The sequence below is a fragment of the Chroicocephalus ridibundus genome, chromosome 3 (genome assembly GCF_963924245.1).
Source record: "Chroicocephalus ridibundus chromosome 3, bChrRid1.1, whole genome shotgun sequence".
Taxonomy (NCBI): Eukaryota; Metazoa; Chordata; class Aves; order Charadriiformes; family Laridae; genus Chroicocephalus; species Chroicocephalus ridibundus.
The window spans coordinates 79714487-79737477 of NC_086286.1; the positions used below are offsets into that span (position 1 = coordinate 79714487).

The 22991-nt window shown below is 46.0% G+C and overlaps 1 protein-coding gene across 2 annotated transcripts in view; it reads right to left on the reverse strand.

Annotated features, from left to right (window-relative positions):
- The window catches only part of SOBP (sine oculis binding protein homolog), a 121675-nt gene that overhangs the window by 47603 nt on the left and 51081 nt on the right, over positions 1–22991 (reverse strand). The window contains exon 5 of one of the 2 annotated variants that reach the window (XM_063329843.1): positions 7475–7570. The exons of the other annotated variant lie outside the window; for it this stretch is intronic. Coding sequence (XP_063185913.1) covers positions 7475–7570 — 96 coding nt within the window. The remainder of the gene's footprint in view (positions 1–7474; positions 7571–22991) is intronic. 2 annotated transcript variants of the gene reach the window in all.

The window sequence follows — 22991 nt, forward strand, 5'->3', positions numbered from 1 at the left end:
CTCCTTCTGAGGAAAGACAGGCTTGTGCTCACGAAGTGTCAAGTGTCACATCCTAAAATAATGTGCCGGTATTGGTATGAAGGAAAATGCTCAACTAGAGACACTGGGGCGAAGTTGCGTGCTATTTCTAGCGTACACGAGGCAAGTGCTGTGGGAAAGGGGATATGAGTCGCTCTTGGCTCTGGGAGGCCAAACACCCACCGTCGGTAGCCATGGTCTTTTCCCAAATCTGCCGCCTTCCCATTGCCCATCTTCCTGTGCTGCCCACCCCTCTCACTGTCACACCTTTTATTCCATCTCTTTAGCTCCCTGAATCGTCTTCCTTAATTCGCTTCACCGGACCGAAAAGTGGGGATTACGTAGAGCTGCTGGGGGTACCAGCCTGCTTGGGCGGGAAGACTCATCCCTGACCATTGGGGAGCTTCGTTCCCTTTATCCCCATCTCCTTCCCTTCCTTCTCCCCACTCTTCATGCTCCTGGGGATTTTATGCCTTGTAATTTATGTGTCGCTGGCTACTGGCAGAGACTTAACCCTCCTTGCTGCTCTCAAGGGTCAATGGCACTCCCCTGCCCACCTCTGCGGGAGGCGTGGGGAATCCCTCAACCTCCTTAATGCTGTAGGTCACGGTCACTCGCTAACCCCGAGTATGAAAGGAGTGAGGTTTGGGTCTTACTTCCCGTAGAGCTGCTATCTCAGGCTTGCTATGACAGGGTTGTATTTTCTATAAGTTCCTACAGCTGGCCGCTGATTGCAGCCTTCAGCTTAAATATTATTAATAAAGATCATGTTTTCTACACTTCAAATTAGCCGTTAGCTGGCCTACAGCAATTTTTTGGTCAGAGAGGGGGAAGATGTCTCAAAGCAGTCATTTGTCTTTTCGTGTCTGCAGAACATAGGGTGTCTGTCATTCAGAGACCACTTAAAGCTAATGGGAGGGATCCTATTGATTTCACTGGGCTTTGGATCAGAGGTTGTGGAGTCCTAAACACGGTGTGAGTCAAGAAAAAGAAAAAGCGTATTTCTTCATCAGGATGGTGGTGCAGGACGTGGGAAGGGGAACAGAAGGCCTGAAACCCAAGGAGATCTCTCAAGACTCCCGAGAAGGTCTGCTGCAGCCCCAGCCATAGGACCCAAACCTCAGAGGTCCAGCCCACGGGAGCAACTGCCTTCATTTCCATTACAGGGTAGAAAAACGTAACATTTAAAAAGCAGGGCAAGAAAGACCGGGCAAGACAGTGGATGCATTTGTTCTAAAACAGTAAATAGATCTGTGTAGCCAGGCATAGAGCCTGTCGTTTCCCGGGGACAGCATATCGCGGGGCGGCTGGCAGGCCGCAGCTCTGTATTTGGTCCTGCGTTATCCCGGCGAGATGCCTATCAGGGTGCAGGTAGGGTCAGCCAGAGCTGGGTTTTGGGGCTCCCCTCCCCACCCCGGGGCTGCAAATCTGCCCGTGGGCTCAGTGCTGCCTTTTTTCAGTGCGTTCACCCAGCCCCCGTGGACTTCGACAGTCTTTAGGAGTGTGTGTAAGGTGAACACCGCATAGCCCTTCGTTCAGCCTGGCAGCAAATAAAAAACTTTACAGTAATTTTGCCTGGTTTGTTGCCCTTGCTTGAAATGAAACAGAATGAAAGTTGGGTTTTTTTGGTGGGGTTTTTGGGGAGGTTCTTTTTTAAAATATTCTGCTATAACTCATGAACAATTTAGTTTTTGAAAATGAAACGTTACAGTCTACAATATGACCTAAGCCTCACTGTTATTTCAGTCACAGGAAAGGCTGAATTTCATGTGGCCAAGATTACTGAGGTTTTAAGAACATCAGTATCAATTCACTGCTACAATTGCTTTTCTCAATATTTTTTGTTCCAGAGCCATAACTGCCATTCTGACAGCTCTCTGTGCCTGATCCAAAGTCCCTGAAACCAACGGCGGGCTCTCCCTCGGCTGTTATGGGTTTTGCACGGCCATTTGCTCAAATCACTGTGTATGCCACAGTGCAGCTGATGGAGCAGGACCAGTTGCTCTCAGATTGCGGTGGCAAACTGAGCAAGAAACTGATGAAATCTATCGGTAAACCACCAAAAAATGGCACCAGCGGTAAGACGCAGCAAACGTTGAGTGATGCTGGAAGAGTGGCAGGGACCGCTTGTGGAGGTTTTAACTCTCAGCAGGCTTGGTATCAGTAGCTCTACAACCTGGAGCTCCACAGGGTGTCACAGGTCTTACACCCCTCTCCCCTCCCGCCTCTCCAAGGTGGCAAAATCACCTCCTGACCACAAGGTTGGCACCTTAAAGGCTAGATGTGACCCTGCATCCCTCAGAGCTGCTGGGTGGCAGTCCCGCTTCAGCTTTCTGGTGTCCTGAAGCCTGGGCCAGGATGAAGGGAGCGCTCTCCCTCTGCCAGTTTGCACCTAACAGGGTGAAGGAAGAGCCAAGGAGAGGTACAGAGGGAAGAGCCTTTGCTTTCTCTCTCCTCTCTGCTAAGAATAAGGAGGCAGCATGGAAGATGAAAAGGGTGTAAAGGCAAGAGAGGGGATGAGCAATGCTATCTGTCTTCCCCTAATTCAGTCCTCCTTTGAAGGCACTGTGATTACAAATGGACTGAGAGGTATTTTCTTTTAATGCTGAAGCACTAACAGGGAGCGGTTTTGCTTGACACCAGGGCACAGGAAACAGGTCAGGTACCTTAAAAAAAAGAATTCAAACCTCACTTTTTGAAACCAAAACTCTCATGGCCTCTGAAGGATACCAACATGCGCATTTCCATTAACTTGACCACGACTACAAAACTTACTGGCCTCGTTTGATCACAAATATTCTCAGTGCTTTTTAAAATCAGTCTTGTAGGTATGAAATCTTTCCCCCGTTCCGGTACTGTAACACTGAGGTTAACCTGCCTGCATCCTTGCTGCCCTGGGCGGATGCCCCACATGTGCCGTGCTTCCTGACCCTGCCTCTAGTGCTGGAACAGCAGAGCAAAGTGAGAGGACTCCAAGCGAAGCATCAGCTGTAGCTCTGGCTCCTCTCAGCCTTGCCACAGCCTCCCCAAAGGCCTTTTGCTTGTAGGAGAACGTTTTGCATTTCATGTTTCAGCTGCAGATGTGTTTTCAGAGCTTTCTCTGCCTCTTTTTGTTAGTGATTAAAGATAACTGGCCGTAGGTGAGTTTGCATTAAATCCAGTAACAAGCATGTTTTATTTTGTGTCTTTTACATAACAGCTTCCAAGCACCAGGACTACCTTATAATTCATCTCATACTGGACTCAGAAATTTATCCTCCCAGAGCAGAAGTACTAAGAGCAGACTTTCTGATTTCAAAGAGAAAAAGGTCATGATCTTACTGCAGGAAAACCGTGGATCACAGCTGGGTGTGGGACTGGAAATGATTTTTTTTTTCCCAGGGTGTTTACGTTTTGTTTGGTTATTTGTTTGCTTTACATATAATCCCATAGCGGTGGGTGGTACTCAGATCATCTTCATAAACAAATGATCTGGAAAGCAACCTGGCGTTTAATTTCCTTAACCCATCAAACCCTCCTTTGCTCATACAGCAGCATGCCAATCTGAAACCTTGACTCAATATTCTGGGGAACTGGGGGCAGGGAAGGACGAACTGTTGGTTTTTCTTTCCCACTTTTGTTAAAAGGCATCCAAGCATGGCCCTTCCTACCCTGACTAACCTGGGTAGGTGCCAGATGGATTTTTCCTTTCTCTAGGCAATGGCTAAGGAATTCCAGCTGGCTAGAGCTGAGGCTGTGGGCTTTTCACTGGCCTTTTCACTCCAGCCTACCCTTTCTCCGCAGTTAATCCCATCTCTCTCCCCACATCCACTCTTAGCTGGACTGTATTGCTCCTTGACAATCAGCTTCCAGAGGACTAGATTCTGCCTTTTCCTTCTGGAAACAAAGAGATGTGCCTGAAAGAAAAGCTTCCAGCCACTTGTGGAATAAGAAATTAAAATCCTGAGGCAGTGCCTACGGGAGAAGGGTGCACGGCTGGCCAAGAGAGCATGCTAACCCAGCTCTTTAAAAATAAACTTCTTTTATGTAGTTCCCAGTATTTATCATGGGTAGCTAAACTTAAGAAAACATGGCTCTCGAAAATACTGAAAAGTTCACAAGAAAAATTTGATGTCCTCATTGACTAGAGCATCTTAACCGCTTTGTTTTCTGTGCTCTACAACAAACAGCATGACACAACGTATCTGGATTTAGCACGGGAAGCGAATACCCAGGAACCTAATCTCGTAACTGCACAATGGCTTTCTATACCAACCAAAATCTTTAATTGTCACTGCTTTTCTTAATGCGCAGAACTACCGTAAGCGCTTCAGGGGGTTCTTTTGACTAAATGATACGTCTTTCTTCCTTCTATTTCCTATCAAGATCACTCTCTCAAAAAACCCCCTCCAAATAGCTGAGTTGTACCTCACTACCCAAATTATCTCCTCTTCTGAGGAGTAAGGGGGGTTGGAACTAGACGATCTTTAAGGTCTCTTCCAACCCGAACCATTCTGTGATTCTGTGATTCCGTGAAGAAAGCATACAATTCGTAATATTCTATGTTACTATGCTTTCGAATGTCTCCAAATGCCAAGGAGTTAAAGCTCGCCGTGCGTGCCAGTGATCTGTGACGTTAAGATTCAGGCGGTGTAGCCCGGCTCTTGCGGGAGAGCCCTGGCACGCAGAGCCAGCCCCTGCATCCCGCCTGGCAGCACCCTCCCAGCACGAGCATTTCCCCAGCAGAGGAGCCTGCACTTGCCGGAACAAACCTTGCTGGAAAATGGCAGCTGAACCCTAAAGCAAAGAAAGCACTTTTGAGCTGAAGCCTGCAGTTCCACCTGACAGGCTATTACCGCACTTACTTTCAACCGCGCTGAGAAAACTCCAAGGATTTCCCAATTCTCAAAAGCATAAACAAGTTTCAGTTTCTCTTTCATTTAAAAAAAATCTCAGCTTTTCGCTCAGCCAGCATCTGACTTGCACTATTAGACTCTGGGTAATTTTTTACCATGGGGAAAATATTTTTTTAGAAGAAGCAGCCGTCCCCACTCCTTTCTTTCATATTTTTTTCCCTTCTCCCCTCTCAAGGAGACAATTCCTAGCACAAACGTAGGAATACTGACTAGCCTTTAGGAGAAAGATGCTGTCTTAATGGCCAGTTCCTGTGAAATTCCCTTTACTCTTGAGCACATTTTAATATAGCATTGTTTCCCAAAAAGTAAAAATACAGAAGGAAAACCACTGCCTCTGTGAAACACGTAGCATCTTTGACAAACAACACTCGTTTCCCCACCACCAAAGCCTAGGCTCAACGTCATATTTTCACTGAAAGTTCCTAAAATACATCTTTAAAGATATTTTAGGTACATATTCATTATTTGACCACTTTTTTTTTTCACATACAAATTGAGTACAGATTACCTCCCTGCCAATTTTGTTTCCAATAGCATAGGAAAAATAAAAGTCTAACAAATTGCTTTTATTACTTCCTTAAACAAGAACTGAAACTTGTCCAAAAAAGCACATGAAAGACTAACTTGGATGACTTGAGCTTTTGCCAGGCACAGGAGTGATATAATAAAGCAAAAACTTAAACACATATTAATAGAGGAATAATTAACTGGGCATTAAATGAATGCTTTATTTTAATAGCACAAAGGGCGTCAACTGGTTCATTGATTGCTTGCACTAAAAATAAAGCAGATTTTAAATCGAAATAATACATAACTTATTTTATATCATATTGTCTCCCAACTCTAGTCCTGAACTCCTCCAACACCTATTGACTTTGGGGGCATCCTGGTGTGCTGTGATGGTTCGTCAGGCCTGATTGACCAGCGGCACAGTAATTAAACATGGCCTTGAAGAAACAGTTTAACTTATTTGGCACAAGAATTGTGACTGCACTGGGGAATCACTTTTTATGTTTGTCTGGTTTCCTCCCCTTAGGATGTAACCCTGAAACCAACGGGAACTTTGCAAGGAGTTTAAGAGGAAGCAAGATCAGATCTTAGGGGTCACATCGCTTTTGCCTGGGGAGAATTATACTGGGAACAAACTGACCCTTCCGAGTGACTCCTAGGGCTCTAAAAAGCATTGTCATTACCTAACCAGGGGTTGGCTCAGCACAGGGGACACCAGAGGGTAGGAGAGCCTGTGGGCCCACTAGTGCAGGCGTGGCCAAGATGCTCTGCACTCCAGGGACTGGCCACCACCTCTGGGCTGCTGCCCTCCAGTCTGGGCTTCTCTGATCAACTGCCTGAACCTGGGGACCGGCTTCGGCACTGGGTTACGTCAGCTCATCAGCTCGACTTCGCTGGATGTTGCACCCGGGACACCAAGATTGGCCTTTGGCCCTGCATCCTCTACGGGGGAGGCAGACACGGGTTTCAGTGCAGAGGAAATGCAGCGTGCTCCTCCATCGCCACCCGCCTCTTCTACAGTTATAATGAGGAAAAAAAAAAAGTTGTTGTTGCAAAATACAACCCCGTGTTCTGACTCTCCACAAATATTTCCATTTAGCCAAACGACACATTTTACTTAAGTACGGCCGAGAAGAAAGGCGAATGCGAGGGAGAGATCTCCCAGTTCATCCAAAACTCCCTTTTGGAAAGCCATGCGTGAATCTCTCTTAAATGTACTACAATTCATTCTCTGTTTACTTTAGGCAAACAGAAAAACTCATCGTGGAGCACTCGTTTTCGCAAGCTAATCAAGAACATTAGGTCCCAACAGATTCATTTAATAGAAATATAATAGGCATTCCTGCTTGCTTTTAATCTTGCCTAGCTGCAAATGCTAAAATGAACAGCGAATTAACCCTGCCTTGGAACAGAGATCCTTTCACAGCTGACATCATCTCTCTCATGGCTTGTAAACACTCCAGGCTCCCTGTATGTGCTTTCCTGGCTTTCGCTCTTTCCCCGCAGCAGAGGAGAGGAGTGGAGGAGAGGAGAGGAGAGGAGAGGAGTGGAGGAGAGGAGTGGAGAGGAGAGGAGAGGATGCTCCCGCCTGCATGCAGCTAGGAAGGGGAGGAACAGGCGAGCTCTAAAGGGAGCACTGCGTGTCAGCAGAACAAAACGCGCCGCCACCGCCCAAAACCAAGGCAGAGCTAAAAGGTGGGTGGGAGAGTGAGTTTTGGGGCGCCTCAGAGAGGGGGGAGGGGACAGGGGACTTTTCGTGCATCACCAACCGCTCCCTGCATGGCTCTCCCTGATTTACCGTGCGAGACAAGGTAGTACGACAAGGCCATTCACGTGCTGTCATCAAATATGAGAGATTTTTCAAGCAGTTTGAGATCTTAAATTGTTCACGGATAGCAGAACTAGCATTAGAACGCTAAACAGGAAAAAAAAAAAAACCTATCATATTTCATAATGTATGTCATAATGAACAAAAGCCTTTCAAAAAAAAAAAACGGTTTTCACTGTGCTAAAGTAACAATCTAGACTTGTTGTAAGTATGTTATTCTTACAAGTAGTTCGCAGTTATTCTTGAAGGCAAGTCTTGGAGTTTCCTTAGCATAGTGCTGCTGGGGAAAATTTTCAGCATGTCCATCTTCATCTCTAGCCTGAAGGGAAATATAATGGCCTATTTAGGGACTTACAAATAATGGAAGGAAAAAAAAATAGCTAAAAGCATAACAGCTCAGATCATTAAAACAGACGGGAATCCCAAAATACAACATTATTAAAAAGTTTCTTTAAATGCTCAGTACACCTTTTAGATACGAGAACTTGGGATGCTGTTTTCTTACATAGCTTAGGTTGAACATGCAAATTCATTGTGGTGTAATAATTAGAACAACAAAAGACAAACCCAAACAAAATATTTGAGCTGGAAACTGTGAGTAACTCAGGGTTTCAATTTACTTCATTGCATTTTTCAGGATTACATTACATACGTACTCGTTTAAACTTTTTGACATGATTAAGCAATCCCTAGATAACGTACTCGTATTTTAAGTTTAACAGCAAGGCCAAAAAAAATAAGTTTGCATACTCATAATTTACATGTAATACTATTATAGATAAATGGATTCCCCCTCCATGTTTAAGTGAAGCTTTGAAAGGAGCAATCATCTAGCGAGAACAATGATCCTTCAGTCAAATGCGGTCAAAATATTTAATGACAAAGATGCATTAAAAGTTACCAGTTATTTGGAACTACGCTGTTAATTAAGAAAGCTGAAGTTTAAATGGAGACATTACCAGAGCCCATTAGCAATCCTGCTTGCATATAGTATTTTTCCCTTCTCATCTACAGCATTTTCTGCTTTCGAGTTAAAGCAAAAGGGAGAAGCAGGTGAAAGGAGGAGTGTCAGCAATACACTCATTACACTGTTCATTTGGGTGACACTTGCACTCCGTTCCGCTCCATCTCGTCTGATCCCTGACTGTTCGCTCTCTCCCTCTCGCAGCCTCCCGAAATTCACAGCTGAGCTGTCTCCCTCACATATGGCTTGCATATAATTATGCACATTCCATTTTACACTGCATTAAAATGATGAGCTCCTGGCTCCCGGCCAACCTATTTAAATCAGCCCCTTGCCCGAAGAAGAAGCCGGGGAGAGGAGGAGGGCAGAAAGGGAGGCAGGGGGGGAGGACCGGAATGGGGGCGAGGGGAGCCGGCGGAATGGGGCGAGGAGCAGTTAGTCCTGCTCCCCATCCCTCCAGCTTCCCCACATCCCCATTCCCCAGGGCAGAGGGGGTCCAGGGATGCCCAAGTGCAATGCACTCGTGTCTCGACGGCTGCGGCAGCGCTGCCATATCGTGTGTGTCCCCCCCTCCTTGCACGGCGTGAACTGCCTGTCGTCGTGTGTCACACTCCCGGCGCCCAGGCTTTTTCAGCGTTGGCATTTATGAAAGATATTTACACCTTGTAGGCTCTACGGCTTGTTTGCCTTCAAATAGGCTGCTTCTGCCTCTCCCCGGGGAGAGACGGGGTAGGAAAGGGGAGCTGTGGGTTAATGGCACGGGGGATTTTTTAGGAAAATGTGAAGGGGTTGCATCTCATTGAAAGACCATTGACTCCATCGGGCTTCGACTTGGGCCTCTGCTTGTCAGCCACGGGGCGGGAACAAACTCTGCCTGACAAAAAAAATATCATTTTTAAAAGTGCAAAGTTTGTCCAAAGGTATGTTTTGAGTAGCACCTACAATTCATGATTATTACAAGAAGCGGGAAGTGGGAAACGAATTTATTCTCTACGTTTCCTAGCAGCTTATAGGAATTTTCTTTCACTGCCCTCAATAGCTGCAGGGTGGAAAATGTTTAAAATTTTTCCTCCAAACCACAAGGAAGAGGCAGAGCATTCCTGAGCACCTGAAATCACTTTTATACTGACAAAGGTTTAAATGCATTCTTCTAATTCGGTTGAAACTGAAACCTCTCTCACACAGTAAATCTACCTCCCATGCTCTGTGGAATACAAAGTTTCGAGTTTGACCGTGTTTTTTATAAAAAAAACACCCCAATTCTCATTTTGAAAACTTTGTCCTTTCCTCTCCTCCATGAAGGAATATGGGCAACTCGACGAAGCTCTTCCAGGTCATCTAGAAGACAACTGGGGGGCGAGTGCCCTTAAAAATGCCTTGCACAAATAGAAACGGACCTGTCAAGCTCGGGACCACAGGTGCCAACGGGATGCTCAGTGACAGAGAGCTGGCGAGATGTTGCGTGAGGCACAGGTGTTGTGTAGGGCTCTGAATGCTATCGGTGCCCCCCAGACCCCTGAAATCGTATCTTGGCACTATGCTAGATGTTGTGCACGTGACGGCTGGCACATTGTAACCTGCCGGTGACCCTCGGGAGCATTATCTTGGTGCACGCACACACCTTGTAAAATGAAATGGATATCAGGGTGTTTGTACTGCATGTGTCAAAATAGAGAGACAAACCCCACCGACCTTGACCCGCTTACTAAAATTGCCAGTTACGCAAAGGTTATTCACCCCTGCTGATGGCAACGTGCTCCCCCCCCTACTGGTCCGAACCTTATTTTATTTAACTTTGGATGTCACTAAAATTTCCTAGTCTCAAAACCAGTTTAGCTACATACTACTATAATTTACTCAGGCAGCAAAAGTATTCCTAGTTTAGCTAGCCGGTTTCCATTGTAAAAAATACCTATTCTCAGCAGCCAGGGCTAATTCTCCAGTTGCTTTACATTAATTCATCACTACCATCTTCCAGTTGCAAATAATTTGCAGAAGGAAACACTCTTGTAAATGTTCAGCACTGTTCTAAGCGTGTTAAAGAAGTGGCTCAGAGTTTATCTTGCCATGGTAATATCGTGATATGCCTGTATCTACACCGACTGTATCCCGCTCTCAATTGCCGCCGCAGGCCAGCAAGCGGCTGCCTCAGCTCCTCACCATCTCGACCTCGCTCGCAGCAGGCTGGCAGCTACAGCTTCTTCCATCAGGCCTGGGCTGCCATGGGATGTATTTTGTCTGCTTATTGATTAAAAGGAAGCAACTGAAAAAAGCCCAAGCCAAACCTGGGATCTCTCTGATTTTTTTAAAATGCTTTTGAACTGCTGAAATGGTTAGAGAAATGCTCTCATAAAAAAAAATAAAATATATGCCCAAAATGCTAGATGCCATTGATTGCATATATGCAATATATGGTACAACTGCTCTCACCAGCACATTTTGTTCCAGGACAAAAAAGGTTTCAGCTCCTGTTCTGAGGCCTGGGACCATGGTGAGCGCTGACGGTTTTTTATCAGCGCAAAACTGCTGCAACTTCACTGTGGCAGCGCCTCTCCTGGGATTTACTGAATCTCCGAATTCAATAGCCTCCGCTGGCAGGCAGCCGCCTTCCCGTCAGCTGCACGGGCTCCGAGAGGGAAACCTGCCCATTGCTGGCCCGTGGGATGCCGAGGGCTGGACACTGGACAAAACTGGCATCGCTCACACGGCCCCGGCTGCTCCTGGCAGAAGAGAGGACGTTACCCAAGGAGCAGCACTGGCAAGGAAGGTCTAGCGAGGAAACTGCAGTCGACTTGGTGGAGCTGGCTTGGCTGTAAGGTCAGCCTGATGACGGGTTGCACAGGAAATCGTAGCCTTTAATTGCAGGTTAGATATCAGGAAACCCTTCTTAATGATGGGTACAGCAAAGCGCTGGAGCAGATTGCCTAAGGACACTGTCAAAGCCCCATCACTGGAGTTTTTTAAGAGCAGATTAGGCAAACATCTGTCAGGAATGACATGCACAGAGTAGCTCCTGACATGGGGAAGCTGGACGGATGAGAACATCTCCTTTCCCAGGTCCCTTTCCTCTCTGCTTTCTACCTCTGAGCTTTGAAGGAAAATGGCAGGAGGGTAAGGGAAAAAAAATAAAAAAAAAAGAACAGGGATCTGAAAGGAGCTCTCTGAAAACAGCACAGCATTTGATGTTCAGAGATATGTGTACTCATTAATAAGTGCATGATGACAACCATCTTCGGTTGTTCATACGCCAGCCAGCCTATATTTGTGAGAGATGCCAACAGTTTGGAAACCGACTATATATTAAGTCAAGATTCCTTTTTTTAACGTGATGGGAGGAAGAACAATCCACAGCAGAATTTCCTCCTCTCCAAAGAGCATGGATATTTGTTTCTCCTTATTCTCAGAGAAAAATTATCTTGATCCAGACAGAGGATTTCTTAGTTTCGGTGTAAGTCTTTTTATGCCGCCTTAGCCTTGGGAGAGGAAGGAAATCTGTGCTTACGTTCTAATATTAAGGGCAGGATTGTATGACAGTATAAGTCACAAGGTAGGTTGAACAGAATAATTTATTAAGATGGAACTTCTTAATGCAAAGCTTCCACTAAAACGGGACAATGCATTCACAATGAAACCCTGCTGCTTGGTCCACAAAAGTTTAATGCCACTTAACTGAAAACACCTAACATCTATTTTCTAAGAGCAATGGCCACTTGAGTAATGCAGAGTGACAGAATATTAGCCTGCTTACTCAGGATAAAATTGCCACCTAATTTTCATAAATGTCCTTTCAAACAGATGAAACACGGGACTGTTACCCCCCAGACATGTTAAACGCAGACATTAGTTGAATGTCTCTGGCGGGAGAAAAAAAAAAAGCTGCGAGAAGTTGAGCAGCGTTGCTATAGAAGCGCAGATAACTGCGGCGAGGCTCCCGTCCCGTGGCGATGAACAGGGGAAGTTCACATCACCCTTAATACTATTGTCTCCGGAGGCTGGCCGCAGATGGGAACTGAAAGCCGTGTTTCCGTTTCCACCACAAAGGTTATCTCTCCCTTCACTTAAACTCGAAGGAAATCCTCGGGGAGACCCTAATCCTTGAAATTCTAGTTCCTGTGCATTTCTGTTGTCCCAGATAATCAATTATCATGCTCTCTACATTCACTGCACCAGCCACGGTAAAAATAGTACTAAACTTCCATCTGTTCAGTATATTCTTCCCAGAAATATGAATGTACTTGCTGGGGCGGTGAGGGAGCCTGACATGAGGGTGCCAGGTTGTGGCTCCATACTGGGAGTGGAGCAGGGCCAGGGACGACGGTCCGGAGAGGACATCCCTGGTTCAACAACCGTGCAGTTATAGGAGTGAATGAGCGAGCCCTCGGCTTGGGGGAAGTCTTCCCTCAGGGAAAGCTCCCATTAATATTTGAATGTTTGACAAGAGGTTTGCTCTTCTGGAGGATTTCAGGATTTTCCTGATTTGCCGCGTGATGGAATAAACGGAATTTATGAGCCTTGTTGCCTCTCTCAGCTGCACTCTACTCACTAATCTCTACAGTTGTAATATTTTGCCACTCCAAGCCTCTAAAATCTTCTCAAGCTTTTCAAAAAAGTCCGAGGTATTTTGAAACATGTCAAAATAATGTTTCATAAAATCTCACAAAACTCAGATCAGTGGAAAAAAAAAGGACCTAAAATCCCACTGTTTGTTTATCACATTGTTATCATTTACATCCTACTAGAATCAAGGTTATCCCTTTTGCCTGACCTCCTCTGGCCACCCCAGATTAGAGGTGACCACCCTACCCAATGTCTCCCAGCTTGGGGTCTCTCTGCCTGCAGTGGCTCTCTGCGCACTCGGTGGTGGTCTACGGAGATCTTGCACGTCACGTGCTACTAACTCCCCTTGTTTCCAGCTGCTAAAATGCATTTAAACACAGCTAAAAATACATTAAATACTTTCCCAATGTTATTTTTCCATGTAAGCAACTGCTGTAGTCACCACAGGAATGTTATTTGATCGCCAAGGGGAGGGGAAGTGGTCCACGAGACAATCTGTCTACTGGAGGTGATCTACAAAGTTAAAACGAAATTGTGAATATGCCCTCTTATAACTTCTTTATTAAGTATGCAGAGAAAAAGCAAAAGGACTTTTGCTGACTTCTTTTGCTGCCTCCTCTCGTCTCTCCCCACACATGCCACCCCAAGACACACGCGAACATATGAACAAACACACACACGCGCGCATCTCCACCCATTATTTAAGATAGGAATTGAGATCTTGTCTACCCTGGAAGAAGTCACCAGTGCATGGAAACAAGTGGAACAACATCAACACGGCAGGCAAAACCTCGGGACTGGACACGCAGCTCTTCCCAGGTCCTGAGCGGAGGGTGTACCGCTGGAGACAGGTTTGTGCCATTTTGTTGCCTGGGGTGTATCCCCAGCCTTGCTTGAAATCTCTCCCCGGCACTCAGCTGCTCCTGGCGCCTATGTCCTGAGGAGTCCCTTTCACAGAGAGTGAAGTTACACGGTCACCGAGAAGGAGCAAAGATGCCCCTGCAAAGATGCCGTCCCTAAGTAGAGCCTGAGGTTCAACTCCCTGCAGGCATCCTTGGCAAGACAAGGGACCTTACAGTTGGTGTATCTCTTGGTAAGACCTGCTTACGCTTTACCGTGGTACGTCCATTATAGACAGTGATGAATCTAGACCCAAACTCTAGCCTGTGTTCACATTTTAGTTGCTATTTCATTTCTACAGCTGTCAAAAGTGAATACAAAATCTGAACAGGACACCACTAATGGCAGACTGGATTAGAAAAGCATTTTGAGTCCACGTGTTTAGGAGAAGGTTTGGTGTAGAAATGTTTTCAGGAGCCAGCAATGTGGCTAGTGTGATTAAAACCAGAGAAAATACATCATTTGGAATATCCTGCAATCTTCTCCATTGTGCTAAGAGAAGAAATACTCCCTGACTTCTTTAAAAATAAATAGCCACTAGGTTGAACCTGCTATTCTAACCAAGCCCAACCCACACCTCCTCATTGTCCCTTTCTGAACAGGTGTAAAAACTCCTGGGAAACAGGCAGTTTTGCTGAGAAAAGCCACCCTAGAGAAAATGCATTATGACAAAGAAGGAGAAGGTGCCAATCTGTGGAATGATAGGGCAGTGTTTCTGAAATTATCCTCATCAAAGCAACTGAGGAATGTCACGTTCATTTTCTTGCATAACTGAAGCACACTAAAAAATCCAAACAAATGTGCCTGAAAATCTGATAAACGGTTATCTATGGATCTTTTCTTTTTTTGAATAATGCTTGTCTTCCACAGGCTATGGCTCCGAATGGTCCAGCTTTATGTATTAAATTTTTCACTGAGAATTTCATGGTATAAAATTATCCACAGTTTATATTTAAAATGCAAGCTGCAAACTCTATTACAATATAAATAATATTATAAGTGAATCAAAAGGAAATACTAATAACAGTACTACCCTGGTGCCTGCTAAAGTCATAACTTTCATCCTACTGCATCTAAAAGTCACTCAAAACTTACACAAAAAAAAAAGGATTCAGCTTTTTGGATTCTATATAACTTTTTCTCCCCTCCCCTCAGTTTTGTTTCATATACTTTATAGAAGAATCCTGATTTCCTGCTGGATTTCTCACCCTTCCAGACAAAATCAGGATTTTCTTTTTATACAGCTTGCAATGCCTGTACATTTATAGCCCCTTCTACCATAGTCGTAAAATACTTAGGAAAAACTGATGATCGCCTTCAGTTTCACAGTACATCCAGAAAGAGCAACTGATGCAAAAATCGCGGTGTCTACTGCCTTGGACCACTCTTCTAATTTTTATAGGAAGAGGACTAGAAGGATTGAGATGTTAAATGACTCGGGCCCACAAGCAAGCGAAGGCGGTCCAGCCTCAATCCAGTTGCTCGAGCAGGGAACTGGATCTCAGTTCTCTAGGCTCTCAAACGAAAACTCCCCGTTAAACCTCATTTTCCCACTGCATTCCAGACTTACGCACCTTCTTCCTTCCTCTATCGGCTAATAACCAGGCAGTTTCTGCAGCTTTACTGGCTTCTGCGGGACTGCGCTACCCTTTCCCTGACAGTTCACGGCATGGTGATATATGAGAAGCGTTCAGGTGGTTGCCTGAAAAGCTAATTCTTCAAACCGCACAAACCTTTACCCATATCATAAATTTTTAATAACCAGTTCTGAATTGTCAAAGAACAAACACGATAACAAACACATAACATTGAGATAATTTGAAATAAGCTTTGTTTATTGCCCCTTTGAACGTTCCTTCGACAAGCCACAGCTGCGTAGGATCTTCACAAAAGTTGAGCCTGTCCTACTAATCTCCCTTCTGATTCATGACAGGCCAGATCCAGAGACACTAATGGACCGTGCTTGACAGTTATTGCAACATACTCAATACACAGCTAAAATATGGCTAGGAAATAAATGAAAATATACTACAGACTTCCCAGCAGATTCCATTTTTGTAACGGGTAGCTCACACCAGTGTAGCTGATAAGCTTTCCCTCTCTCTTCTCATTCCCTACTATAATTTATGAGGTAAAAGCATCTTCCAAAGTATTCTGTGTGGTTTACTGTCAGGTAGCTCAAGTCTCCCTTCTCGCTGCTGCCATTTCTACAAGGGTTCCCCAGCAGAGGTTCCCAGAGAGACTCCTGTGCAGGGCAAGCACACGTTTCCAATCAGCCTGCCAGAGAAGCAGGGAGGCAGAAAAACAAAACACAACACCAAGGAAAAGAAAATAAAAAAAATAGAAAAAAAAAATCCTCAAATGTTGGTTACGGTTAGCTAAGGCTCACAGACCAAACAAATCACTGTCCCTAATGAATTTGTTTCAATGCATCTGCTTATTTCAAGATTCAGCGTTGTAAATACCAGAGCAACAATGCGGATTTTCTCTGATTGCGGTGTCACATATATGATTAATCATCTTGACTCAGAGCATATTTTTTTAAAGCAATTGCAGGCTGGTTTAATGAACTCCTCTCCCACTGGCTTTTATAGACTAGTCATGATCAACATACCATTAAGATAAACCTCGCGCCCCATCCCTCCCCTCTCTGACAGCTTGCCTTATTTGCTTCACAACAGTCAATATCCAATTAAGAGGCAACAGATTTGATCGATACAGAAGGTAACAATAAGACTTAAACAGCTGGTAAATTCTACACGTACTCTTTTCCTTTAATCCCCATCTTTGTGGTATATAAACAGTTCCGCACTTTGAATAAATGTGGAGAAGGAAAAACAATGGCCAGGTCTGGTTGGTAAAGCTTTCCCTCGAACGGGCTGTGTCTGCAAGCTGCTCCGCAGCAATAAATGCTTGTCTGGGATCGGTGCAAGACAGGAAGGATCCTTTTCTCTGTATTTTCCGTGGCCTTTTAAAGGGTGAAAATAGAAATCTCTCCCTGCTTTGCTTACGAGCGACACACCACTCGGGCCATTCACGCATGAAAATGAAGGGGCTGTAATATTATTAAAGCAATCATTTATGAGCTGGGTGAAGGGGTGACCGGTCTGGAGAGGGGAGCAAAACCCAATAGGAATGAAGCGTATGCAGGAGAACGGGCAAGGAGAGGGTGAAAAGAAAAGAGGGGAAGCTTTGATACAAACGACATCTTCCACAACCTTAATATCATCTCCCAGTCCTTCTGCCGATGATGAATGGCTGCAATAAAAGGTGGGATAGTGGCAGTTATAAGCAGGACAAAAGCAAAACCTGGCTGGTGGTGAGGAGCATTCGTTATAATTCCCGGCAGCCCAGCTGGAGGTCAGGGACTGAGGTCACGATACCGCCACTGCCTTTGGGTGTAATACCAGGTACAGTACTGCTCCCTCCTCTCCCGCCACCTTTTTTTGAGGCTTTTATTCAAAGTTTTCCTTTCAAAGACATTTCGCAGAGTAATAGGCCAATATAGTCCAAACGAGGTAGCCCTCCTTTTCTAGCATTTCCACTCTTCTTTAAAGAAGGAGTGATGACCATGGGGGATGCCACACTCTCACTGACAAACAGGACATAACTCAAACACCTCTGAGCTTGCTCCCAGTGCTGGCAGAAAGTTATTTCTAAATCACAGCGGCGTGCCTGTGTTTTCCACTGCCCACTGCAACCCTCTGTCAGCCGGCGGGATTCCAGTAACATCTATCATGTCTAAAACCAGGCAACTGTCTGTTCAAACTCATAAGAAAGTTCAGAGCACACAGATCTTTTCAGGCAATGGGAGGCAACCAACTATAATTTCTCTTCCCAACTTGCCTTGGGATTTGAGAAGACCCACTCTGAGTTTTCTCCTTTCTGTTAGAAGAAGATCAAACGTGCTGAAAAACTCCTTTGTCTTCCCAGTCCCTTTCACTACCATCTTCCAAGGGGAGCAGTTGCGGGTAGGTTCTTGGCCAGGTTTCAGAGCCCAGAGGAATCCACTTGTAACTATGCCCAGCAGTTTATCAGACCTTTGTTTTCAACTCCGTGCATTGTTATTACAGAAAAAAAAAAATAAATATACTGCTCTAACTCTTAAAGACAGGCTTAAAAATGGGGATGCTTTCACTGGAAAGAGGAGCAGGGAGAAACACATTCACCATCTTTTCGTCTTCTGCATTGACTCAAATGGCTTGTTTCCTGCCTCCATCCCTAACCTGACCTGCCTGGCCCCTTACCAGACGGCAGAGGCTCGCGTGTTTCGCTGGTTTGCCACCTCTCCTGTATTCCTGGTTTGCTCTTTCCTACTTCTCACTCACAGCTCCTGTCTTGGAAAGCATCCCTTGAGGTTGCACCAGAGTCCTGCAACGCTCCCAGCTAGCCCTGCTGTCTCCTCATGCGTATGCATGAGTATGTCCATGCCATCCCGACCATTTCAGGGTGGCACTATCAGCTTTGTAAAGCTTCCATGGGTTTATTCTGGCCTCTCATGTGCAGGTCCTTTATATAACTCTTACTTGCCCAACACCTCCAACAAATATTTAGCCAATAACTTTGTTTACAGCTCTGTCCTTTAATGTTTCCTCACTGTCCAATGGACTATTTGGTGTCACCTCAAATGCAGACCCATTGTGTTGCTGGGCACACTGAAGTCCAGCTGGTCCTATGCAATAGGTCTGCTGCCATAGGTCTTTCCCATTTTCCTCTAAGATGGACCTACTTCTTCCACAAGGAAGAAAAGAGACGGAGCTAGGACATTCCTCTGCAAAGCGGGTACCACGGCTACAGAGCTGGGAGCTGCCAAAATCACCCCCCTTGCACAGTGAGTGCCCCTGGCTCCTCCATTCAAGGTCTGGGCTTGAAGCAGCCAGGTGGGCTTTGCAATATTCAAAGAGCAAAGTGCTCCTGGTGTTTCTCCACTCCCAGGCTGTAAATCAAGCACTTGCCTTTCCTGTCGCCAGAGCTGAGACTTATCTATCTCATTTCAGGGCAGAGTTGAAATGACATCTTTGTCTAAGCAGAGTCTGGAGAAGCCTGTAGAAATGTGGCCTTTGGCCTTTCAGCCACCGTGCACAGCTCTACAAATTCCCCATTGTTTGACCAAGATGTAGAAGTCTTTATCTTGGTCACAGTGTATATTACAGCAGGAGGCAGCAAGGCTCGGGGAAAACTGATAGAATCATAGAATCATAGAATCATAGAATTGTTGAGGTTGGAAGGGACCTTTAAGATCATCGAGTCCAACCTTTAGCCTACCCTGACAAGAGCCACTTCTAAACCATGTCCCTCAGTGCCCCATCTACCCTTTTTTTAAACACCTCCAGAGATGGTGAATCCACCACCTCCCTGGGCAGCCTATTCCAATGTTTAATAACCCTTTCAGTGAAAAAATGTCTCCTAATATCTAATCTAAACCTCCCCTGACGTAACTTGAACCCGTTTCCCCTCGTCCTATCACTTGTCACCAGGGAGAAGAGGTCAGCCCCCATCTCTCTACAACCTCCTTTCACGTAGTTGTAGAGGGTGATAAGGTCTCCCCTCAGCCTCCTCTTCTCCAGGCTAAACAACCCCAGCTCCCTCAGTCGTTCCTCATAAGGTTTGTCCTCCAGGCCCCTCACCAGCTTTGTAGCCCTTCTCTGGACACGCTCCAACACCTCAATGTCCCTCCTGTAGCGAGGGGCCCAAAACTGAACGCAGTACTCGAGGTGGGGCCTCACCAGTGCCGAGTACAGGGGGATGATCACTTCCCTAGTCCGGCTCACCACACTATGCTCTTATTATTGCCACTACACAGAAGTACAAAAGCATCAAGCAAAGAACCAGCTCTAATGAAACACTTTAAGCACATTTTTACTCTAGTGAATATTGCTGCTATCTGAAAAACTCAATATAATTTTCTGTTCCGTATCTGATTCCATCAAAATCCACCTGCATCCAGGCGATTTTGCAGTGGGTTCTCCCACCTGCATCCAGACCACTTTGCAGTGAGTATCAGCTTTGTAAAGCACAGAAACAGTCTTGACCTTTGCTGTTCTTAATGCACTTTTCCAGTCTGTGCCTAAAGCTTCTCTAAAGTGAAGAAAGCGCCTGCTTGCCCTTCACACAACCACCAGTAAAGCTAAGCTTAGGCAAAGACCAGAGCTAGCAAGATAACTGCCAGGCTAAGTGACAGATGTTCAGCCTAACATAAGATTGAGGCCAATAGGCAGGAAAATCCGTCTGTGTTTTCCAGTGCTACTAGCAGGTGGAGGACCGTGGTGGTGGCCGTCATCGTCTTTTCTTTAGCAACAGGCTGGTCAGAGAGAAACGAAGCTAAGGAATCCTCTTTTTATACTCAGAGTGCGAGTTCCAGGAATAGAGTTACAATTTAAATTAATTACATCTAACCATGTAATTAACGTTCGTGTCAGTTTATTACGGGCGTCTTCACCATCGATGCTGTGAAATGCAACTTAGTGACTTTTTTTGGCAAGGAACGAGATGGAACAACCATTTGTCTCACTTGCATTGTTTATATATTAATCGTTACATTGTTACTAATATTATTAATCTCATTACCCTAATTACATGTGTTCTGTCTTTTTACAGTAGCATTCCTTCCAGCGTTAGCCTACTTCACACATCTCCATTGTTCCTCTCTCTCGGTTTAGAAACCTGACAGGGAATCACCGGCATCAAAGAGAGGGGAAATGTGCATCGAGCACGAGGAGCCGCAACATCAGCTGCTTAGCAGGAAGGGGAAATCTATGAGGGTTCTTTAACAACCGGCACACTTCACAGCATACACTGGCAGAACATTTCACACGGTGGGAGGCGAGGTTTAAAAAATCAGACCACTATAATCCTTGAAAAGCAGCCCGGGTCTCTTCTGAAAGCCCAGGTCATGTGCCTGGCACTGCGTCATATGGTGTCTCTCTTCCGCCATTTGTTTATTTGCTTCTGGCAGTTTTGGCAGTGAGGTATCGGAGTGAAATGCACACCACTCCATACATATGGTGGGAAGAATCTAGTGCATCAGTTGAATGCATACTGTACTGTATACACATTCTGTTTTATCTCTGAGCACAGCTGTGCTGTAAAAGCTTACAAAATGTGAAGCCTTCTGTGCAGCAAAAACATCGACAGGAGAAGCTGGCCTATAACTTATTAGGTTGTGACACAAGCCAAAAAAAGCCGGAGTTAAAGCTGACAACTCCTGGCACCATGATGAAAAGCACAGTGGCTCAAGTTAAAGAGGGAACGTCAGCCCTAACTTCATGTTTCAGCCTTTTGCTGCCGGGGGTCACAAATAGCATCGCTGGTTTGATCTAGGACAATGATTCCCAACCCCAGCGGATGGCTTCCAGCTAACGACTGGCCAGCAAACACGCAAATCATCCCCCTGGTGCCCCACTGCGCTTGCCGGCAGCCTGCGCTAGGAAGGGATTCAAGGAGCGGGTGGGCAAGAGCCAAAAAGCAGTTGTGGCTCTCTTCCTCGCCCAGCACAGTAGCCTTCAAGCTGTGATCAGTCCTGTGTCTCCTACTCCCCCAGCTCTTTGGGCTGAAGGTAGTGGAAACATACGGTAGGAAACTCTCCTGTGCCGGTTGGACCAGATGTCTGGTAGATTTTTTTTTTCCACCACAACCTTGAAACAGGGACTCTATTTTAATCTGAGAAGGAACAGCCACACTAGGTCAGACCTAAGGCACCCTAGCCCAGGCTTGTCTCCAGCAGTGGCCAGTATCACCCTCCTGAGCACAATCTGAGGAGCAATGGGCCACCAGTCCTTCCAGGGGTACAGACCTGCCACAGGGGCACTGGGAGTAGGTGTGTGAGAGGTTTAATAATTGAGTTTGGCCTGTACATCCACTGTTCCTGGATTTTTTTAAGTATGTCTCACTGTGCAGCACTGAGCTAGGTGAGGTAGTAGCCCATCTCCTTTCCTACCTACTGATGGACTCCGTATGTGCATGTATGTGTAGGTGGAGGAAGTGTGGTGAGTAAGCAAAAGAGGGAAGGGAAACACAAGGTGGGGTGGCATTTTTAGGATGCAGAGGAACTGCCCCGGTAAGAAAGCCATCACTGGAGACATCGCATTTCCTTGCTGATCTCATAGGAATGAACTCCTCGCACAGCTGAGCGCTGGAGCTGTCAGGGCTGACCTGTGTGCTTCCCCTGCATGCTGTGAGGGCTCCCTGGCCAGAGGAAGCCTCGGCTGACATCTGGTAAAAAAAATCCCTCCTGTCCAGCCCCATCGTTGCCTGAGATGATACCGGGACTCAAAGTGGGCCCCTGGCTCCAGAAGCTTCCTTGACAGCTGCAGGTTGTGGAGAGCACAACCTCACAGTGGGAAAACACCCCGGCATCGCAGAGGCACTCAGCCAGGGGAATCACACTCTTTTATGGTCCTCACTCAGACTTATTTCTCTCAGGCGAGAGCCCACCTGATCCTGAGGGGGAGTGGAAGCTTAACCGTCCTGCTGATAGGAGCTAAGGGAGAAAGGCATCCCACGAGGAAGCTTTCTCCTGGCCTCCACCACATCCCTCGGCTGAGAGGGGGCTTCCCTCCTCCTCTGACACGGTCGTGACGGCACCTCCAAACCCAGGTGCTCCTCGGGGCTGCCCAAAAGGCATCGGAGGAGTCCTGCGGCAGGGCATGGGCTCTCAGCCCGCTGCCACCGCAGCCCTGCGCCCCCGCAGCTCCCCTGGAAGGATGACCGCCTTGGGCAGCGCGTCGCTGCCGAGGACGAAATACAACCCCCAGCTAAGTTTAGCTTGTCTGCCTCGTCTCGTCGGAGCACAGTTGCATGGCTCTGCCATCGCCCCGTGTCCCCCGCCTTCTCCCCCAGCGCTGAGGGTGACCCCTTGACTACTCCACGGCAAAGGGGAAGGGGGACATGGCTGCCACACTTTTGGGGGGAGACAGATAAGAAACAGCAATTTTGTCACCTCTCCTATCAAGGATATGAAAATAAAAGAGAAGCGAGGAAAGGGGGAAAATAACAAGTTCTTGCCTTGAGCACTAATTGCTGCTGATGTTAGTTCATTTTCAACAACTGACTTTAATTGCATCTCCACTCTGGATAAAACTTCTTTTTCCGATGTTATTTTAAATACATGGCAGGCTCCTCCTCAAAACCAGGCCATGGTCTGCACTAAAGGACATAGTATCAGCGAAGGGTAATCAGAGGTTTGGAACAGCTCTTACGTAAGATATTAAATAACGCAGACTTACCCACTTTGAAAAAAAAAAACAACATGAGAATGAATATGATAGTAGTTTATGTAGGCTGCTATATTTTTATGTTACCAAAAAAACTCCCATACTTC